Source organism: Etheostoma spectabile, unplaced genomic scaffold (genome assembly GCF_008692095.1).
Source record: "Etheostoma spectabile isolate EspeVRDwgs_2016 unplaced genomic scaffold, UIUC_Espe_1.0 scaffold00007303, whole genome shotgun sequence".
NCBI lineage: Eukaryota > Metazoa > Chordata > Actinopteri > Perciformes > Percidae > Etheostoma > Etheostoma spectabile.
Genome location: NW_022603475.1, coordinates 17,801 through 34,414, shown reverse-complemented (window position 1 = coordinate 34,414; position 16,614 = coordinate 17,801). Strand labels below are relative to the sequence as shown.

At 42.4% G+C, this 16,614-nt stretch overlaps 2 protein-coding genes across 2 annotated transcripts; both read left to right on the top strand.

The window, feature by feature from the left end:
- Positions 1-3,444: 3,444 nt before the first annotated feature.
- LOC116678410 (CMRF35-like molecule 5) lies at positions 3,445-5,353 on the top strand. The gene is made up of 2 exons (XM_032508332.1): positions 3,445-3,590; positions 4,683-5,353. The coding sequence occupies exons 1-2, from the start codon at positions 3,551-3,553 to the stop codon at positions 5,072-5,074; spliced, it is 432 nt and encodes a 143-aa protein (XP_032364223.1). The 5' UTR covers positions 3,445-3,550; the 3' UTR covers positions 5,075-5,353.
- Positions 5,354-5,431: 78 nt separating this feature from the next.
- Positions 5,432-15,849, top strand: LOC116678409 (uncharacterized). Its single transcript, XM_032508331.1, has 9 exons — positions 5,432-5,602; positions 5,883-5,987; positions 12,559-12,912; positions 13,279-13,354; positions 13,439-13,500; positions 13,781-13,885; positions 14,621-14,658; positions 14,749-14,907; positions 15,552-15,849. The coding sequence occupies exons 1-9, from the start codon at positions 5,455-5,457 to the stop codon at positions 15,741-15,743; spliced, it is 1,239 nt and encodes a 412-aa protein (XP_032364222.1). The 5' UTR covers positions 5,432-5,454; the 3' UTR covers positions 15,744-15,849.
- Positions 15,850-16,614: the final 765 nt, after the last annotated feature.

Sequence of the window (16,614 nt, the reverse complement as noted above, 5' to 3'; positions counted from 1 at the left end):
TCAAGACGACTACGTTGGGGCTGCGGCTACCTGTTGCCACTAGTCTTTGTGAGAGTTGCTGGACCTGATTGTTCTTTGTCTTCCACAGTTCTGTGAACCTGACTCCGGCTCTCCACCACTCCTGCTCTCCACCCTGGATCTCTGGATTATTGGACACGGACCCTCAGAAACACGCTACCACACACGCTCTGTACCCCGGATTCCCATTGGATTTTGGACTTGGCTTTTCCCTGTTGTGTCCCCTAACTTGGACATTGGAATAAACCTGAGAAGTAAAATGTGGGTCTCCTTTTTGTCTGCATTTGGGTTCAATGTAGTTCCACGCATAACGGATTCATGTTTCTTGCGTTGCGCTGTGGATGTTGTGCATGGTTAGGTGAACCATCTTGTCTTTCACACTGATTGTGCTCAGAGCGTCTCAAAGAACGGACTTCTTCTCTCCTGTAGCCAATCATTGCAACGCTGTCTATGCGACCGCGTCCGCATTGTTACACAATCTTGGAGGTGCGTGTGTTGGCTATCGTACCCTCTGCACCAGGCCGCGTCTGCTTCGTTTCGCCATTCGCTCCACGCCGACCTCGCTAAACACAAGAAGCATTAAACAGCTTTAAGGAATGACATCAAAACTGTCACTGCATCCATGATACAAGGCTTGTATGATCACACACTCCCCCTCCTCCACACAGTGACTAGTAGCCAAGGAGGACACAGAGGATGGGGAAAAAACATGATGGACTCTTTAGAAGTCTTCTGCGCAGATGTTAATATCAAAAGGTTACGAACTAAATTTTTAATGCTGCAACTTAATGATTTTTTTATTGATATAGAATGAGTTTTCTTAATGAATTGCTAAATTGTTTTGTATAGGAAATGTCAGAAAATAGTTACAGTTTCCCACAGCCCAACGTGATGCCCTCAGGTGTCTTGTTTTGTCTGACCAAGAGTCCAAATACTCAGTTTAATCAGTTAAGACCAACTCAACCATAAAATCCTCCCATTAGAGGATGAGGAACCAGCAAACAGTTTGCATTCATACTTAGAAAATGACAAACTATCAGAGCATTAGCACAATAGTTGATTAAGATGGAAATACAAATTTCAGTTCATCTGTTCAAAACCATACAGGGAACCATATAAGAACTTAAAGAGAGTAAAATGAAAATCATCTGACACCAGAATGTAAATAAAAATAAAGCAGAAGTTAAGAAATCTAAACAAGATAAAGAAATCAGATAGTCAGAAGTGGGCCGAGTCTTGTGTTCCCTTCAGTGTGTGTATGTTCTGTTTCCTGTTTTATTTTGAAGTCTGGTTTTTGTCTCGTCCTGTCTTTAGTTTTACTTCCTGTATCTTCCCGTTCTTGTGATTACCTGGGGCGTTTCTCAATACCAAGTACGCAAAGAACGGACTTGTGTTCTTGGGGAGACCGTACTTGCTAGCTGTACCTGGAAGACTGAACTCGCAAGTTCAGAAGCACACAAAACGCTGTTGACGGTTTTGAGACGAAGCGTTCTTCCTGTTATTGCGCAACACCCCCAGCAAAGAGGGCGCTTGCCACTTTATAGTTAGCTTTGATGTGTGTGTTCATAATAAAGCAAGGACGGTCACCCTTCACACCGCCTTGTTGTTCTGTTGTTCAGTCTTCCAGGTTTTCAATTAAAGTGCTATTAAGTATCACGGGCCAATAACTATATAAATACCGACACAACGGCGGGGAAAAAATCCTTGTAACATTGTTCGGGATTCAATTTTAATTGAAAGCAGAAAAGAAACGTTAAACTAGGTATTAAAATTATAGATGGACTGGGTAAAGTTAGTCACTGCCGTCTGTATACGTTACAGAGAAGCAGAAGAGGAGCCCGAGAGGGAGGAGAGCCAGGATGAGGAGGACAGATATATATATGACAGCGGAAAAAATTGTTTAAAATATCTTACAATATCTTGGACCTGGCTTTGCTACAGTGGTCTGTCTAGACGTAGGGCCAGAGTGGTCTGTCTAGACGTGGGGCCAGAGTGGTCTGTCTAGACATGGGGCCAAAGGGGCTCTCTAGACGTGGGGCCAGAGGGGTCTGTCTAGACGTGGGGCCAGAGTGGTCTGTGAGCTGACTGACTGACCGGCTCGCGAGAGTCATTCCCGGCTGGCGTAGCAAGCTCGCCCGCCGGGGTTTGCGGAGCTTTCAAACTCCGAAGGCTTTTTTAATTCAACATCAATTTTCGTTGAACTGCCTATATTCAAAATCTACACAGCTGATTTATCGCCTTAAAACATCTTAAAAATGAATTATTGATTTAATAATAGACGTAAATTGTGAAAATATGTGTACCGGAAACCATAAGCGCTTTACACCCGAATTGAATGCTGGGATACCTGCCCGGCCAAGTTCACACAAGTTACCATCCGATGCATCCTCGGTAAAATGGGCGTGTCGAGATCACATCCGGGGATTTTAACTGTTCTTGGCGAAATGCTAACTTGTGTATTGGGTCAGTACTTTGGCCCAAAAATGACGTTTCACAAGAACACAAGGACACAAGTCCATAGAAGAACACAGATTGAGAACGCCCCTGATGTTTTCCACTGGCTTCCCTGCGCTCCTGTCACCTGCCTCTCGTTACCTTGTGTATTTAATGTCTGTGCTTCCCTTGTCTTTAGTCTTGTCGACGTGTCAGTGGTCTGGTCCTGTCCTGTCTTGTATTGCATTGCCTTCCCCTTTGGGGGATTTTTCTTGTTCTTGGGTTTTGCCTGTTCCTTTTTGCTCCCTGTGTTTTTCCTTGGACTTTGTTTAAATAATTCTTGTTTACCCTCGCCCGCCTGCCTGCCTGCCGTCCTCGTCTCTGCATTTTGGGTCCTATCCTCGTCTAACTGTGACAGTGTTCTTGAAGCTTAACTCGGTCTTTTTGTGAATGTACCAGAGTCAAACTTTTGTTTTAAACGGCTAAACGAGAGGCACTCCTACAGAGCATGGGTTATTTTGAGAAAAAAGGGTTTTTATCATTAGATTAGATTAGATTAGATTATACTTTATTTATCCCACGACGGGGAAATTCTGTCGTTACAAGTAGCATAGCAGCAACAGCAAAAAAACAAAAAACAAAACAATAACACACAAACAAGTAAGCACGAAAGAAATACAAGACAAGAAATACAAGGCAAGAAATAGACAATGAAAATATGGTAGACTGAGTAAGTAAAATGCCGTCAAACTAACTAAAGCATGCAAACATGTTATAGTAGAACCCCAAAATACAAGTAGGAACCTGAAAATACAACAGGTCCATATTAGAAACATCTTGAAATTAATTTAATTTTTGGGGGGAAACGGGTTAAACTTGGAGAAAAATGACATATTACAAAGAGAGAGATTTCTTTAGTGTACACATCAATATGACATTAATGGCTCAAAGTTCCAACAAAAGACTCAAAGAAGGAGGAGAGGGGGGGGGGGGCGTGAAGTGTTTGGGGGAGGGACTCCATCATTTAGAGAAGTGACCAGTTCCTGGTTTACCAGTGAAGAAGAAAGAGAGGCAGCGTTAAACCATCAGATCCTCCAACATGAACGTGGGTCAGTCTCTGATCTGCTTCTTCTTCCTCAGTGAGTAAACTCAGCTTCTACTTCTAGCATTCTCTCTCTTTTTACTCTGAAATTCTTCTTTATTTTCTTCATTTACAGTCGCTCGGTTCAGCTTTGCAGCAGAAGGGAAACAGTTTCTCACATGTTGTATTAGTCCAGCATCGTGTTGGTTTCTGTGGTTTAACAGGATGTGATGAGTGGTGACAGTCATACTTCGACCTTTTACTCTGAATAACAGTAGAAATACACGGTTAAAAACTCAATGCTGCAACGTTTTTACCAAGTATTATCATCAAAATGTACTTACAGTACCAAAAGTGAAAGTTCTCACCATGCAGAATGGCACATTTCAGAATAATAATTAATTATAATTATAATTATTGATGCATTCATGTGTTTATCTCTTTAATACTACAGCTGGGAGAGATGGAGCTCATTTTAAATACTTCCCATACTCTGGGTATTAGTTAACTTTTTATTTATTTATTATTAATCTACTTGACCTTTGACCTGTGCCTGTTGTTCTGCTGGACTTGTTTTCTAATCCCAATGCCCTGCAGTTATTAATATTATATTCTAACTGTAACAGAGGGAATAGTTCTGCTGCTCCACCCTGACTACAGTCTGTTGTAGCTTCATCACAGGAAACTACACATCTAAACCTGTAGAGGTTCACAGAGAGAGAGGGGGGAGGAAAGAGGAAGGAAGGGGGTCAACTCACCACAACAGGCTCTGACTTTATGTTTTCTTTTAATATTGAGATGAGATGCCACTCATTGATTTTCTGTGAGGCTCAACAAACCTGGAACCATCCCAACACTTTGGTTTACAAAGAAATTGATCAGAGAAAATGAAACTATCTAATAAACTATTCTCTGGGGAACATTAAATCTGAGTCAGACTGGGAGATTATTTTAATGCTTGAAATCTGAGAGAATCCAGATCTCTGTTGTTTTAAAGTGTTACCCCTCAGTCCCAGGCTGGTTGAACTGGGACGCTCCCAGTAGGACTGTGGGGATCTAGGTTTGATTTATGGAAATGTGAAACAAATGAGACAGCAACATCTTACAGGAAGTACACATAGTCACTATTGATTGGTCATCTTTTTAACAGCATTGCAGGATGGAAAAATCGGTCTCATCAATGCAAAAATCATCAAGAGAACAGGAACTGAAGGAGGAAACATCACAGTTGGATGCTCCTTCACTTTCTCTGGATATAAGAGAATCTTCTGTAAGGACAAATGTAAAAAAGGAGACATTCTCATTGAGACAGAAGAGGACACAGCTCAGAGAGGCAGATACAGCATCACATATAAAGAGGGATTTTTTCCAAAATCAAACACATTTGTGTATGTGAGCATCAGAAACCTGACTCAGTCTGACTCAGGACGGTACTGGTGTGGTTTGAAGAGATCTCTCTCATTCCCATCCTACGATGAGATTGAGCTCCGAGTTCCAGAGGGTGAGTTTCTCCTGAGAGTCATGTTATTAACTGTTCACTGACAGCTGCTGATGTTTCCAATAACTCAACATGTTTAGTCTAACAGTTGTATTTAGAGCTGCATATTTCCATTATTGGGAACTCTGATGAATGCTCCTTTAACAGCTGATGTGTAAAATATGTGATGAAGTCAGACGGCCCCCCACTGCAGCTGATTGGAGTCTTGTAGCACCAAACCCATTGATGACCTTGTGCATTTAGCTGTGGGATTAAAACACATGGATGTTAGCACCGAGTTCTCTGCAGGGAGCATCTGGTCAGCACCACTTCTTTGGATCTCTACAATCCCTCTCTGACTGGTTGATTGGGTTTTTAATGTTTCACAGCTCCAACCTCTCCTCCCAGACCTTCTCCACCATCAGTCCCATCAGCCTCCACACTGATGACTTTACAGAGTTTAAGCTCCACACCTTCATCATCCTCCACACTGATGACATCACAGAGCTTCAGCTCCACACCTTCATCATCCTCCACACCTTCATCATCCTCCCCTGAAGCCAGCGAGCCTCAAAAGAAACACCCAACTCCAGGTACAGTTACTTTGTTGTGTGTATTTGAATATACTGTTACAGCACATACATGGATATGTATGCTCGTCTGCATAGAACATATATTTGTTGGTTTAAATGTTATAAAATGGTTATAAAGTATTGAATTAAAAAGATGAAGTTGATGTTACTATTAGTTGGCCAACACAGCATGAATGATCTTTCAGGTCCCTCATGTACCTTGGAGTCCAGTTTCTGCTGCCAGATATATTTAATAATGGACCAGGAAGTGTCAAACCAACGTGTTCTTCTGCTCCAACAGCCCAGAGAACTCTGCTGTATGTGGGTCTGACTCTGGTCCTCCTGGTCCTCATATTATCAGCAGCTTTGCTGATTTTCTGCAGGAAGAGAGACAAGAAACCCAAAGGTGAGACTACAGGAAACACACACACACACACACACACACATATGCATGCACACACACACACACACACACGTCAGTGAAGTCATATTCCAACCATCAACACACTACAGAGATACAAGACCTTTGTAGAAACAGCTCGTAGGGCGCTCCATCTCAAGCAGGGTGGATGTTCATATGGACGACTGTGTCCTGGGCCACTGTCCACTGAGGGTCTTTTGTAACAACGGGGACGGGGTCTCTCAGACTCCATTACAATGATTGGCTCCAGTCCCCCGAACTGCTTCTACTCAGGAGACGTTTCCAAAGAGTAGACTCATCCACAGCAACAGAGACAGAAGAGACGAGGTCCATTCTTGGAGACTCTTTAACCACAGTCAGTATGAAGGACCAGAGGTTCACCTGGACCGTCCACACCGTCCAGACAGCATGAAACATATTTAAATCTCTTTAATATAGAGGGGGGGGGGGGGGCAACAGTTTTCAAAGGGAGGACTCACATGCTCTAACAGGCCCGCGGCGGCCCGGCTACCAAACAAAGACCAGAGAAGCTCTGAGAACAACTCCCACTGGGACTTCATGCTCTGATCAGGACTCCTACAGGCTGGTTTTGCTGCTATATTAATGTTTCAAATCTCCTATATAGAAGCTTTAAGGTCGACCAGAAAGTTTAGAAAGATCAATGTTTAAATGAAGTCAGACAAGTTTTTATAAAGTCATCTCTTTATTCTAATCCTCTGAACTGCATGTTTTTCAGAACTTCCTGTAGAAACTGAGTACTCTCATGTTACAAAGGTGCGTTTGGGTTCATCTGGACATCTCAGCATCAGTAGTGTCAGGATCAACCAGCTGATATTAATCCAAAGCCCTGATCTCTTCCTGCAGGCCAACCCAGTTTATGAGGAGATCAGAGAGGACAGACAGAGCACATCTCCTCCTGTAGAAGTGTCCACAGTTTACACTTACGCCAAATACACCAAACCAGATGGAGTAGAGACCACCGAGGACTACAGCTTAGTCACTGCACCCACTTCTCAGATGAAAGTAAGTCAAGGGTGTGGTTGGCTTTTAGGGGTCAGGAAACCCCTTCAGGCTGCAGCTGATAGGGACTAGTTTTTATTCCCACAGCTGTTTCTCTGTCCCTAGCACCTACCTATTTTTGGTCATCATGAGTCATGTAATAATGTTCATTTGGCTTTTTATGTTTGGATGCAGGCTTTGAGACGTGGCCTGAGACAAATGTAAATGTTATAGTACAGAGAAATACAAAAATAGGATTTTAAATGAGCTTAATGTTTTTAAAATTAAAAGGAAATCCAGTTATTTAGTCAGAGAATGTTAAGTTAAATCAATATAGTCAGAGTAGGACTTGCATCTGTCTATTTTGTTCATCAATAGAGAAAAGCAAAAAACAAAACAGGAACCAGGCCAGTTAGAGATCATACTGAACTGTCTCTAAAGCCATAGAGGAGGAAGTGTGAAACAGAGGGGGGGGGGGGGGGGGGGGGGGGGGGGGGGTGTCACTGATACAGATTTCATGGTAAACAACAGATTCAGAGCTCCACCCTGGTGAACAGTTTCCATCAGCAGCTCCTTCTGAAATGTGCTCCTGAAGAAGCAGGCGAGTAGAGTCAGCTGATGAAGTTTGAGCTTTGTGTTTTCTTGCAGAATGAAGACGAGCTCACCTACTCTGAGCTGGATGTCCCCAGCGGTCCAGCTGCCTCGCTGCACAGCGCCCCCTGTGGTGACGCAGATACCGTGGTTCTACTCTGTTCCTCGGGTAGAAGCCAGCTGGGCCGGCAGCCCCCCCCAGACACTCCACCTCCACTGTACTCTAGTTACTCTACATCAGGTGTAGCTTCAACGCTGTCAGCTACATGGACTCTCTCAGGGCCCCCAGGGGCCACACGGGGCTTCAATGAGTCACATTCACTCAAAGAAATCTGGTTTTATCATTTATTGGAAACTGTGTCAGTTACAGCTCACATTATATATATATTTTTATGTTTATTGCTTTTGCACAAATGTATATGTTTTTTAGCAGTTATATTCTATATCATTATATCTGTATTTATTCTGTACATGTCAAACTATAGTGGATGTATTTAAGTTTGAATATATAATGTACACGCTAGCCAACTGTTGGGTCACCCACCTATAACTCAACTCAGTCACACCCTAATTAGACATTAATATGCAGAAATATGAAGCTGTGATAGGCAGTATTTTTGGGGCATTATTAAGCAAATATTCCATGTATCCATTCCATTATTCCACTCATATTTTAGCATATTAATTCAAGTGCTCTGACAGAAAACTAGACTTTTAACAATATGCATTTTTATTGAGGTGTGTTTTCAGTCTGAACACCTGAATTATGAGAGGACATCTCGGGATGACACTGACCAACTGTTACTGCATAGTTTCAGAGACACAACGCTGTAACAACCTTTAAAATAATAAGAAATCATATTCTTCATGTTCCATAAAGCAGCAGTTTTCTACAGGAAAATGAAATAAAACGATTAAAAAATCAGCTGCCATTTAATTTTTCTTTTAATAAAACACAATGACTAAACGGTTGTTTGAAAAAAGTTGATCTTTTGAAGCAGGTTAAACTGGTAGATTAAAGAAGACACTTAATAAAGAATAAAGGGGTGGAGGAGAGTAGGGGGGGGGTGGTGATGTGTTTGGGGGAGGGCCTCCATCATTTAGAGAAGTGACCAGTTCCTGGTTTACCAGTGAAGAAGAAAGAGAGGCAGCGTTAAAACATCAGATCCTCCAACATGAACGTGGGTCAGTCTCTGATCTGCTTCTTCTTCCTCAGTGAGTAAACTCAGCTTTTTACTTCTTATTTCTTTGTGTCTTAGTCTCTTTAAAATGTCCTTCTCTAAAAGAGATCTACTCAGATTAAACTGACGATCTGCAGTCAGCTCTGATCTCTGTCCTCGGAGTTCCACTCTACATTTCTATGGTTACCTGTTTAGTAGTTATATATAGAGTTCATCTTTTAGAGTGGAAGAGAGAAAATAATGATTTTAAATGATTTTAACTGAACCAGCTCCAGAAGTAGAAGTGCAGCAGTAACGATGCACAACAAAACCTAACATACACACACACACGCACACACACACGCACACACACACATGCAGGCACGCACACACATGAACACACACACACAAACAGACACACACCCATAGAGTTAATGTTGTCATGTTGCCACTTGTGCAAGTGAACCACCAATGTTCGCACGCACATGCATGCACACAAACAAACAAACACACACACACCACACACACAAACAGAACACACACACACACACACACACACACACACACACACACACACACACACACACACACACACACACACACACACACACACACACACCACAGAAAATCAGCAGCGTCATTTTCACATGAGAAGTGGTGAAGGAGAAGGAAAAACTAAAATGCACTGAAATATGTATAAAATGAAATGTTTCATATCAATGTTTTTATTTGTCTAAATAACTTTTATGGTGTGGGTGTTTGCTTTGTTTCATTTTCCTTCTTTCCTTTTTTTTGGTTCTGTCTTGTCTCCTTGTGTTGTTGTGTCTTAGTTTCCTCCCTGGTCTGGTGTGGTAGTCTTGTCTTGTGTGTAGTCTTTGTCTTGTGTGGTAGTCTTTGTCTTGTGTGGTAGTCTCTGTCCTGTGTGGTAGTCTCTGTCTTGTGTGGTAGTCTTTGTCTTGTGTGGTAGTCTCTGTCCTTGTGGTAGTCTCGGTCCTGTGTGGTAGTCTCGGTCTGTGTGGGTAGTCTCTGTCTTGTGTTCCCCTCTGAGTGTCTATGTTCTGTTTCCTGTGTTATTTTGAAGTCTGGTCTCTGTCTCCTCTTGTTTCGTTTTACTTCCTGTCTGTCTGATTGTCCTGCCGGCTGATGTGATCCACTGATGTCTCACCTGTTCCTTGTTACCTCGTTACCTCTTGTATTTACCCTCTGTCGGCTTGTGTGTACTTTGTTCCTCATCTGTGTCTGCTGTGTGTTCCCGTTAGTGATCCCTGTCTGTTCCTGTGTTTCCCCGAGGGTTTTTTTCCTGTCTTTGCTCCCTGTTGTCTTCTCGCCTTATTTCCCAGGACCTTTTTGCATTTTGTATTTTTTAAGTTTGTTTTTGCCTTTTGGATTTGTTGTTTGTTGAACTCTTTGGAATCAATAAAAACTGGACCCTTACCTCCTCCTGCGGTTCTTTTTCATATCTTATAGGACAGTACGAATCTTATAGGTTTTGTTCTGCTCTTTTAGGAACTGTAAACCTATTATTTTGGGGGGAGGGAGGCTGAATCTTCTATTCCTAAAAAGCCCTTTGCAGTCTCTTCAGTTTTTTCTTTGGTCCCTCCAAAAAAAGTTCATCACCCTCAAACATTTATGAAAGCAAAACATTTAAGGCAAACATTAAAAAAGAGGGAGACATATTTAAACTCCAGTTGGTTCAGTAATTCTAATATTTGTGGTGGTGATGTGAACATTGACGGTTTGAGAAACAACCAATCAGAGCTTTGGAAGTGGGATAACCAATTAAAACGTCCTCTTCCTTCAGGGGCCAAACTAAAGCTCTGTGGGAACCAGGTCTGGAGGATCAGCTGAGTCTGGAATAACTGAGCAGTGGTGGGTCAGTGGGAGGAGAGAAGTTAAGTTTCAGTGTTTCACACAGGAAAATCTAATTATAGAAGATAAAACAAAAAGTGGAGCTGCTATCTGACTACAGCTGCAGATAGTTGAGAAGAAAATCAATCTTTTGAAAACAATCAGACAAGTTATGATCACTCTGAATCAGTTGGACATAATTCTCACTCAATGATGTTTATGCTTATCATTGTGTGTATTATTCATACACTGCTCCAAACAAAGGTTCTGTCCTTCTGACTGTCTGGGTGTGTTTGGAGGCAGATTCATACCAGCAGATCCGCCAGGTCGGTTTGTCTTTGTATGATGTTTGTGAGGTCGATGCTCTGAGCCGTTTCACCTCTGGGAGTGGATTCGCCTCGCCTGCATGGTCCCTCTGACACAACAACCCTGAATGGGGGGAGATTCGTTGTAGTCCTTGGTGCTTGCTCAGACCTTTTTGTGATTCCAGTTAGTGGTGGGTACTGAGTGTGGATCATTTTCTGTAAAGGTGTTTTAGGTATGGTTCCTATCCGTGCAAACTCCAGTTGCGCCAGGCTTCCTTCTATTCTATCAGATGCATTAACTTGGTCATCCGTTTCTTTTCCAAGTTCCGAGGCTTCATCACTCTCAAATTCCTCCAGAGCCTTTAGCCTCGCATCAGCTGCAGCAATATCTGCTTCCAAATCCAAGGACTCCATTTTTAAACCCAGCTGATGCTTCTCCCTTTCCAGTTCATGTTTCCTTTTGAGAGCTTCAGCTCTGGCCTGCAGAGCAGCTTTGTCTGCAGCAGCCTTCATGATGAAACAACGGATGATGATTTGGATCCTTTAGAGCTCTTTGATCCAGTCTGTGAGACACTGTCCCCAGCATCCACAAGAGCTTGTGGGTCAGACTGCGTTTTTATCCATTGCTCCACCTCATTTAGAAAAACATTATAATCCTATAGGCAGTCTCATGGATTCGTCTGTCTGCTTATCAAACACTTCATTCATTCGTTTGTCACTTCTGAGTGTTTGACCGTAACCAGGTTCAGGAAACAGCGCTGTCGCTCGTGTACTCACGGTACCGGAGATATCAGATCCTGGCATCAGTCCAGATCAGTCCCGTATAAGACCCGGACTCCGGTCTCATTCACTCATCTCCACGTTGGCTGGCGTCTCTACTCGCGTTCCGATGGATTAATTTTCAACTTATTGTAGGAGCGGTCAGTAAAACAATGCGCATTCGTTCGTAGTGTCACAATAATCCGTTTCTTTATTCTATAACTGCAACAGAAACATAAATAAAATTGTCTTAAACAAAGAAATAAACGCTTGTCTCACAAGCGGTTGAAAATTAATTTTCCTTCCGCTCTCTAGTCACACGCACACACCTGGCTCAGGTGAGGTCTAAATATAGACACCCCCTGACATCATCATCATCATCACCGTTAACATCACATCAACATATTCAATATTAATTGTAATCAGCATTATCCAAATACACGTATCAGTATAATTATAAATCACATGCATGTGAAAAGGAGAAAACTAAAATCAGTGGAATGGCTTCAACACCCAGGATAAATTCAACCTTTGACGTTGTATGTAGCCGTGCTGCCTCTAAAACTGCCCCCCCCCCCATTCAGTCTGAACACAGTGATGTTCACATGTGGTTCATTATTGTTGACTCAGTCACTTCTTTGCTTTTTTAGTTGATTTTATTCTCTGGGGATATTAAATCAGACTGGGAGATTATTTTAATGCTTGAAATCTGAAAGAATCCAGATCTCTGTTGTTTTAAAGTGTTACCCCTCAGTCCCAGACTGGTTGAACTGGGACGCTCCCAGTAGGACTGTGGGGATCTAGGTTTGATTTATGGAAATGTGAAACAAATCAGACTGCAACATCTTACAGGAAGTACACATAGTAACTATTGATTGGTCATCTTTTTAACAGCACTGCAGGATGGAAACATCGGTCTCATCAATGCAGAAATCATCCAGAGAACAGGAACTGAAGGAGGAAACATCACCGTTGCATGCTCCTTCACTTTCTCTGGATATTGGAGAATCTTCTGTAAAGACAAATGTAAACAAAGAGACATTCTCATTGAGACAGAAAAGGACACAGCTCAGAGAGGCAGATACAGTATTGAATATGAAGAAGGATTTTTTCCATTATCAGACACAGTTCTGTATGTGAGCATCAGAAACCTGACTCAGTCAGACTCAGGACGGTACAGATGTGGTTTGGACAGATCTTTCTCATTCTCACCATCATACCAGGAGATTGAGCTCCGAGTTCCAGAGGGTGAGTTTCTCCTGAGAGTCATGTTATTAACTGTTCACTGACAGCTGCTGATGTTTCCAATAACTCAACATGTTTAGTCTAACAGTTGTATTTAGAGCTGCATATTTCCATCATGGTGAACTCTGATGAATGCTCCTTTAACAGCTGAAGTGTAAAATATGTGATGAAGTCAGACGGCCCCCCCACTGCAGCTGATTGGAGTCTTGTAGCACCAAACCCATTGATGACCTTGTGCATTTAGCTGTGGGATTAAAACACATGGATGTTAGCACCGAGTTCTCTGCAGGGAGCATCTGGTCAGCACCACTTCTTTGGATCTCTACAATCACTCTCTGACTGGTTGATTGGGTTTTTAATGTTTCACAGCTCCAACCTCTCCTCCCAGACCTCCTTCAACATCAGTCCCATCATCCTCCACACTGATGACATCACAGAGTTTAAGCTCCACACCTTCATCATCCTCCCCACCTTCATCATCCTCCACACTGATGACATCACAGAGCTTCAGCTCCACACCTTCATCATCCTCCACACCTTCATCATCCTCCCCTGAAGCCAGCGAGCCTCAAGAGAAACACCCAACTCCAGGTACAGTTACTTTGTTGTGTGTATTTGAATATACTGTTACAGCACATACATGGATATGTATGCTCGTCTGCATAGAACATATATTTGTTGGTTTAAATGTTATAAAATGGTTATAAAGTATTGAATTAAAAAGATGAAGTTGATGTTACTATTAGTTGGCCAACACAGCATGAATGATCTCTCAGGTCCCTCATGTACCTTGTAGTCCAGTTTCTGCTGCCAGATATATTTACTAATGGACCAGGAAGTGTCAAACCAACGTGTTCTTCTGCTCCAACAGCCCAGAGAGCTCTGCTGTATGTGGGTCTGACTCTGGTCCTCCTGGTCCTCATATTATCAGCAGCTTTGCTAATTTTCTGCAGGAAGAGAGACAAGAAACCCAAAGGTGAGACTACAGGAAACACACACACACACACACACACACATATGCATGCACACACACACCTGCTATATATATAACCATTAACACACTACAGAGACACAAGACCTTTGTAAAACAGCTCGTAGGACTCTCCATCTCAGGCAGGGTGGATGTTCATATGGACGACTGTGTCCTGGGCCACTGTCCACTGAGGGTCTTTTGTAACAATGGGGACGGGGTCTCTCAGACTCTATTACAATGATTGGCTCCAGTCCCCCGAACTGCTTCTACTCAGGAGACGTTTCCAAAGAGGAGACTCATCCACAGCAACAGAGACAGAAGAGACGAGGTCCATTCTTGGAGACTCTTTAACCACAGTCAGTATGAAGGACCAGAGGTTCACCTGGACCGTCCACACCGTCCAGACAGCATGAAACATATTTACATCTCTTTAATACAGAGGGGGGGGGGGGCAACAGTTTCAAAGGGAGGGACTCACATGCTCTAACAGGCCCGCGGCCGGCCCGGCTACCAAACAAAGACCAGAGAAGCTCTGAGAACAACTCCCACTGGGACTTCATGCTCTGATCAGGACTCCTACAGGCTGGTTGTTTGCTGCTATATTAATGTTTCAAATCTCATATATAGAAGCTTTAAGGTCGACCAGAAAGTTTAGAAAGATCAATGTTTAAATGAAGTCAGACAAGTTTTTATAAAGTCATCTCTTTATTCTAATCCTCTGAACTACATGTTTTTCAGAACCTCCTGTAGAAACTGAGTACTCTCATGTTACAAAGGTGCGTTTGGGTTCATCTGGACATCTCAGCATCAGTAGTGTCAGGATCAACCAGCTGATATTAATCCAAAGCCCTGATCTCTTCCTGCAGGCCAACCCAGTGTATGAGGAGATCAGAGAGGACAGACAGAGCACATCTCCTCCTGTAGAAGTGTCCACAGTTTACACTTACGCCAAATACACCAAACCAGATGGAGTAGAGACCACCGAGGACTACAGCTTAGTCACTGCACCCACTTCTCAGATGAAAGTAAGTCAAGGGTGTGGTTGGCTTTTAGGGGTCAGGAAACCCCTTCAGGCTGCAGCTGATAGGGACTAGTTTTTATTCCCACAGCTGTTTCTCTGTCCCTAGCACCTACCTATCTTTGGTCATCATGAGTCATGTAATAATGTTCATTTGGCTTTTTATGTTTGGATGCAGGCTTTGAGACGTGGCCTGAGACAAATGAAGATGTTATCAACTTTTTTCAGAATGTCAGAATAGAGAGAAGATTGTGGACAAAATAGGATTTTAAATGAGCTTAATGTTTTCAAAATTAAAAGGAAATCCAGTTATTTACTCAGAGAATGTTAAGTTAAATCAATATAGTCAGAGGAGGACTTGCATCTGTCTATTTTGTTCATCAAGAGAGAAAAGCAAAAAAAAACAGGAACCAGGCCAGTTAGTGATCATACTGGACTGTCTCTAAAGCCATAGAGGAGGAAGTGTGAACAGAGAGAGGGGGGGGGGGGGGGGGGTGTGTGTCACTGATCCAGATGTTCATGGTAAACAACAGATTCAGAGCTCCAACCCTGTGAACAGTTTCCATCAGCAGCTCCTTCTGAAATGCTGCTCCTGAAGAAGCAGGCGAGTAGAGTCAGCTGATGAAGTTTGAGCTTTGTGTTTTCTTGCAGACTGAAGACGAGCTCACCTACTCTGAGCTGGATGTCCCCAGCGGTCCAGCTGCCTCGCTGCACAGCGCCCCCTGTGGTGACGCAGATACCGTGGTCTACTCTGTTCCTCGGGTAGAAGCCAGCTGGGCCGGCAGCCCCCCCCCAGACACTCCACCTCCTCTGTACTCTACTGTTACTCTACATCAGGTGTAGCTTCAACGCTGTCAGCTACATGGACTCTCTCAGGGGCCCCCAGGGGCCACACGGGGCTTTCAATGAGTCACATTCACTCAAAAAAAATCTGGTTTTATCATTTATTGGGGGAAGCTGTCAGTTACAGCTCACATTATATATATATATATATATATATATATATATATATATATATATATATATATATATATATATATTGTTTTTTTTAAAGATAATGTTTTTTAATTAGCTCTTTGTGTTTATTGCTTTTGCACAAATGTATATGTTTAATAGCAGTTATATTATATATTATTATATCTGTATTTATTCAGTACATGTCAAGCTATAGTGGATGTATTTAGGTTTGAATCCAGTCGTCATGACAACATTGGCCTGTACACGCTAGCCACCTGTTAGGTCACCCACCTGTCACTCAACGCAGTCACACCCTAATTAGACATTATTATGCAGAAATATGAAGCTGTGATAGGCAGGATTTTTGGGGCATTGTTAAGCAAATATTCCATGTATCCATTCCATTATTCCACTCATATTTTAGCATATTAATTCAAGTGCTCTGACAGAAAACTAGACTTTTAACCATATGCATTTTTAATGAGGTGTGTTTTCAGTCTGAACACCTGAATTATGAGAGGACATCTCGGGATGACACTGACCAACTGTTACTGCATAGTTTCATAGACACAACGCTGTAACAACTTTTAAAATAATAAGAAATCATATTCTTCATGTTCCATAAAGCAGCAGTTTTCTACAGGAAAATGAAATAAAACGATTAAAAAATCAGCTGCCATTTAATTTTTCTTCTGATAAAACACAATGACTAAACGGTTGTTTGAAAAAAGTTGATCTTTTAAAGCAGGTTAAACTG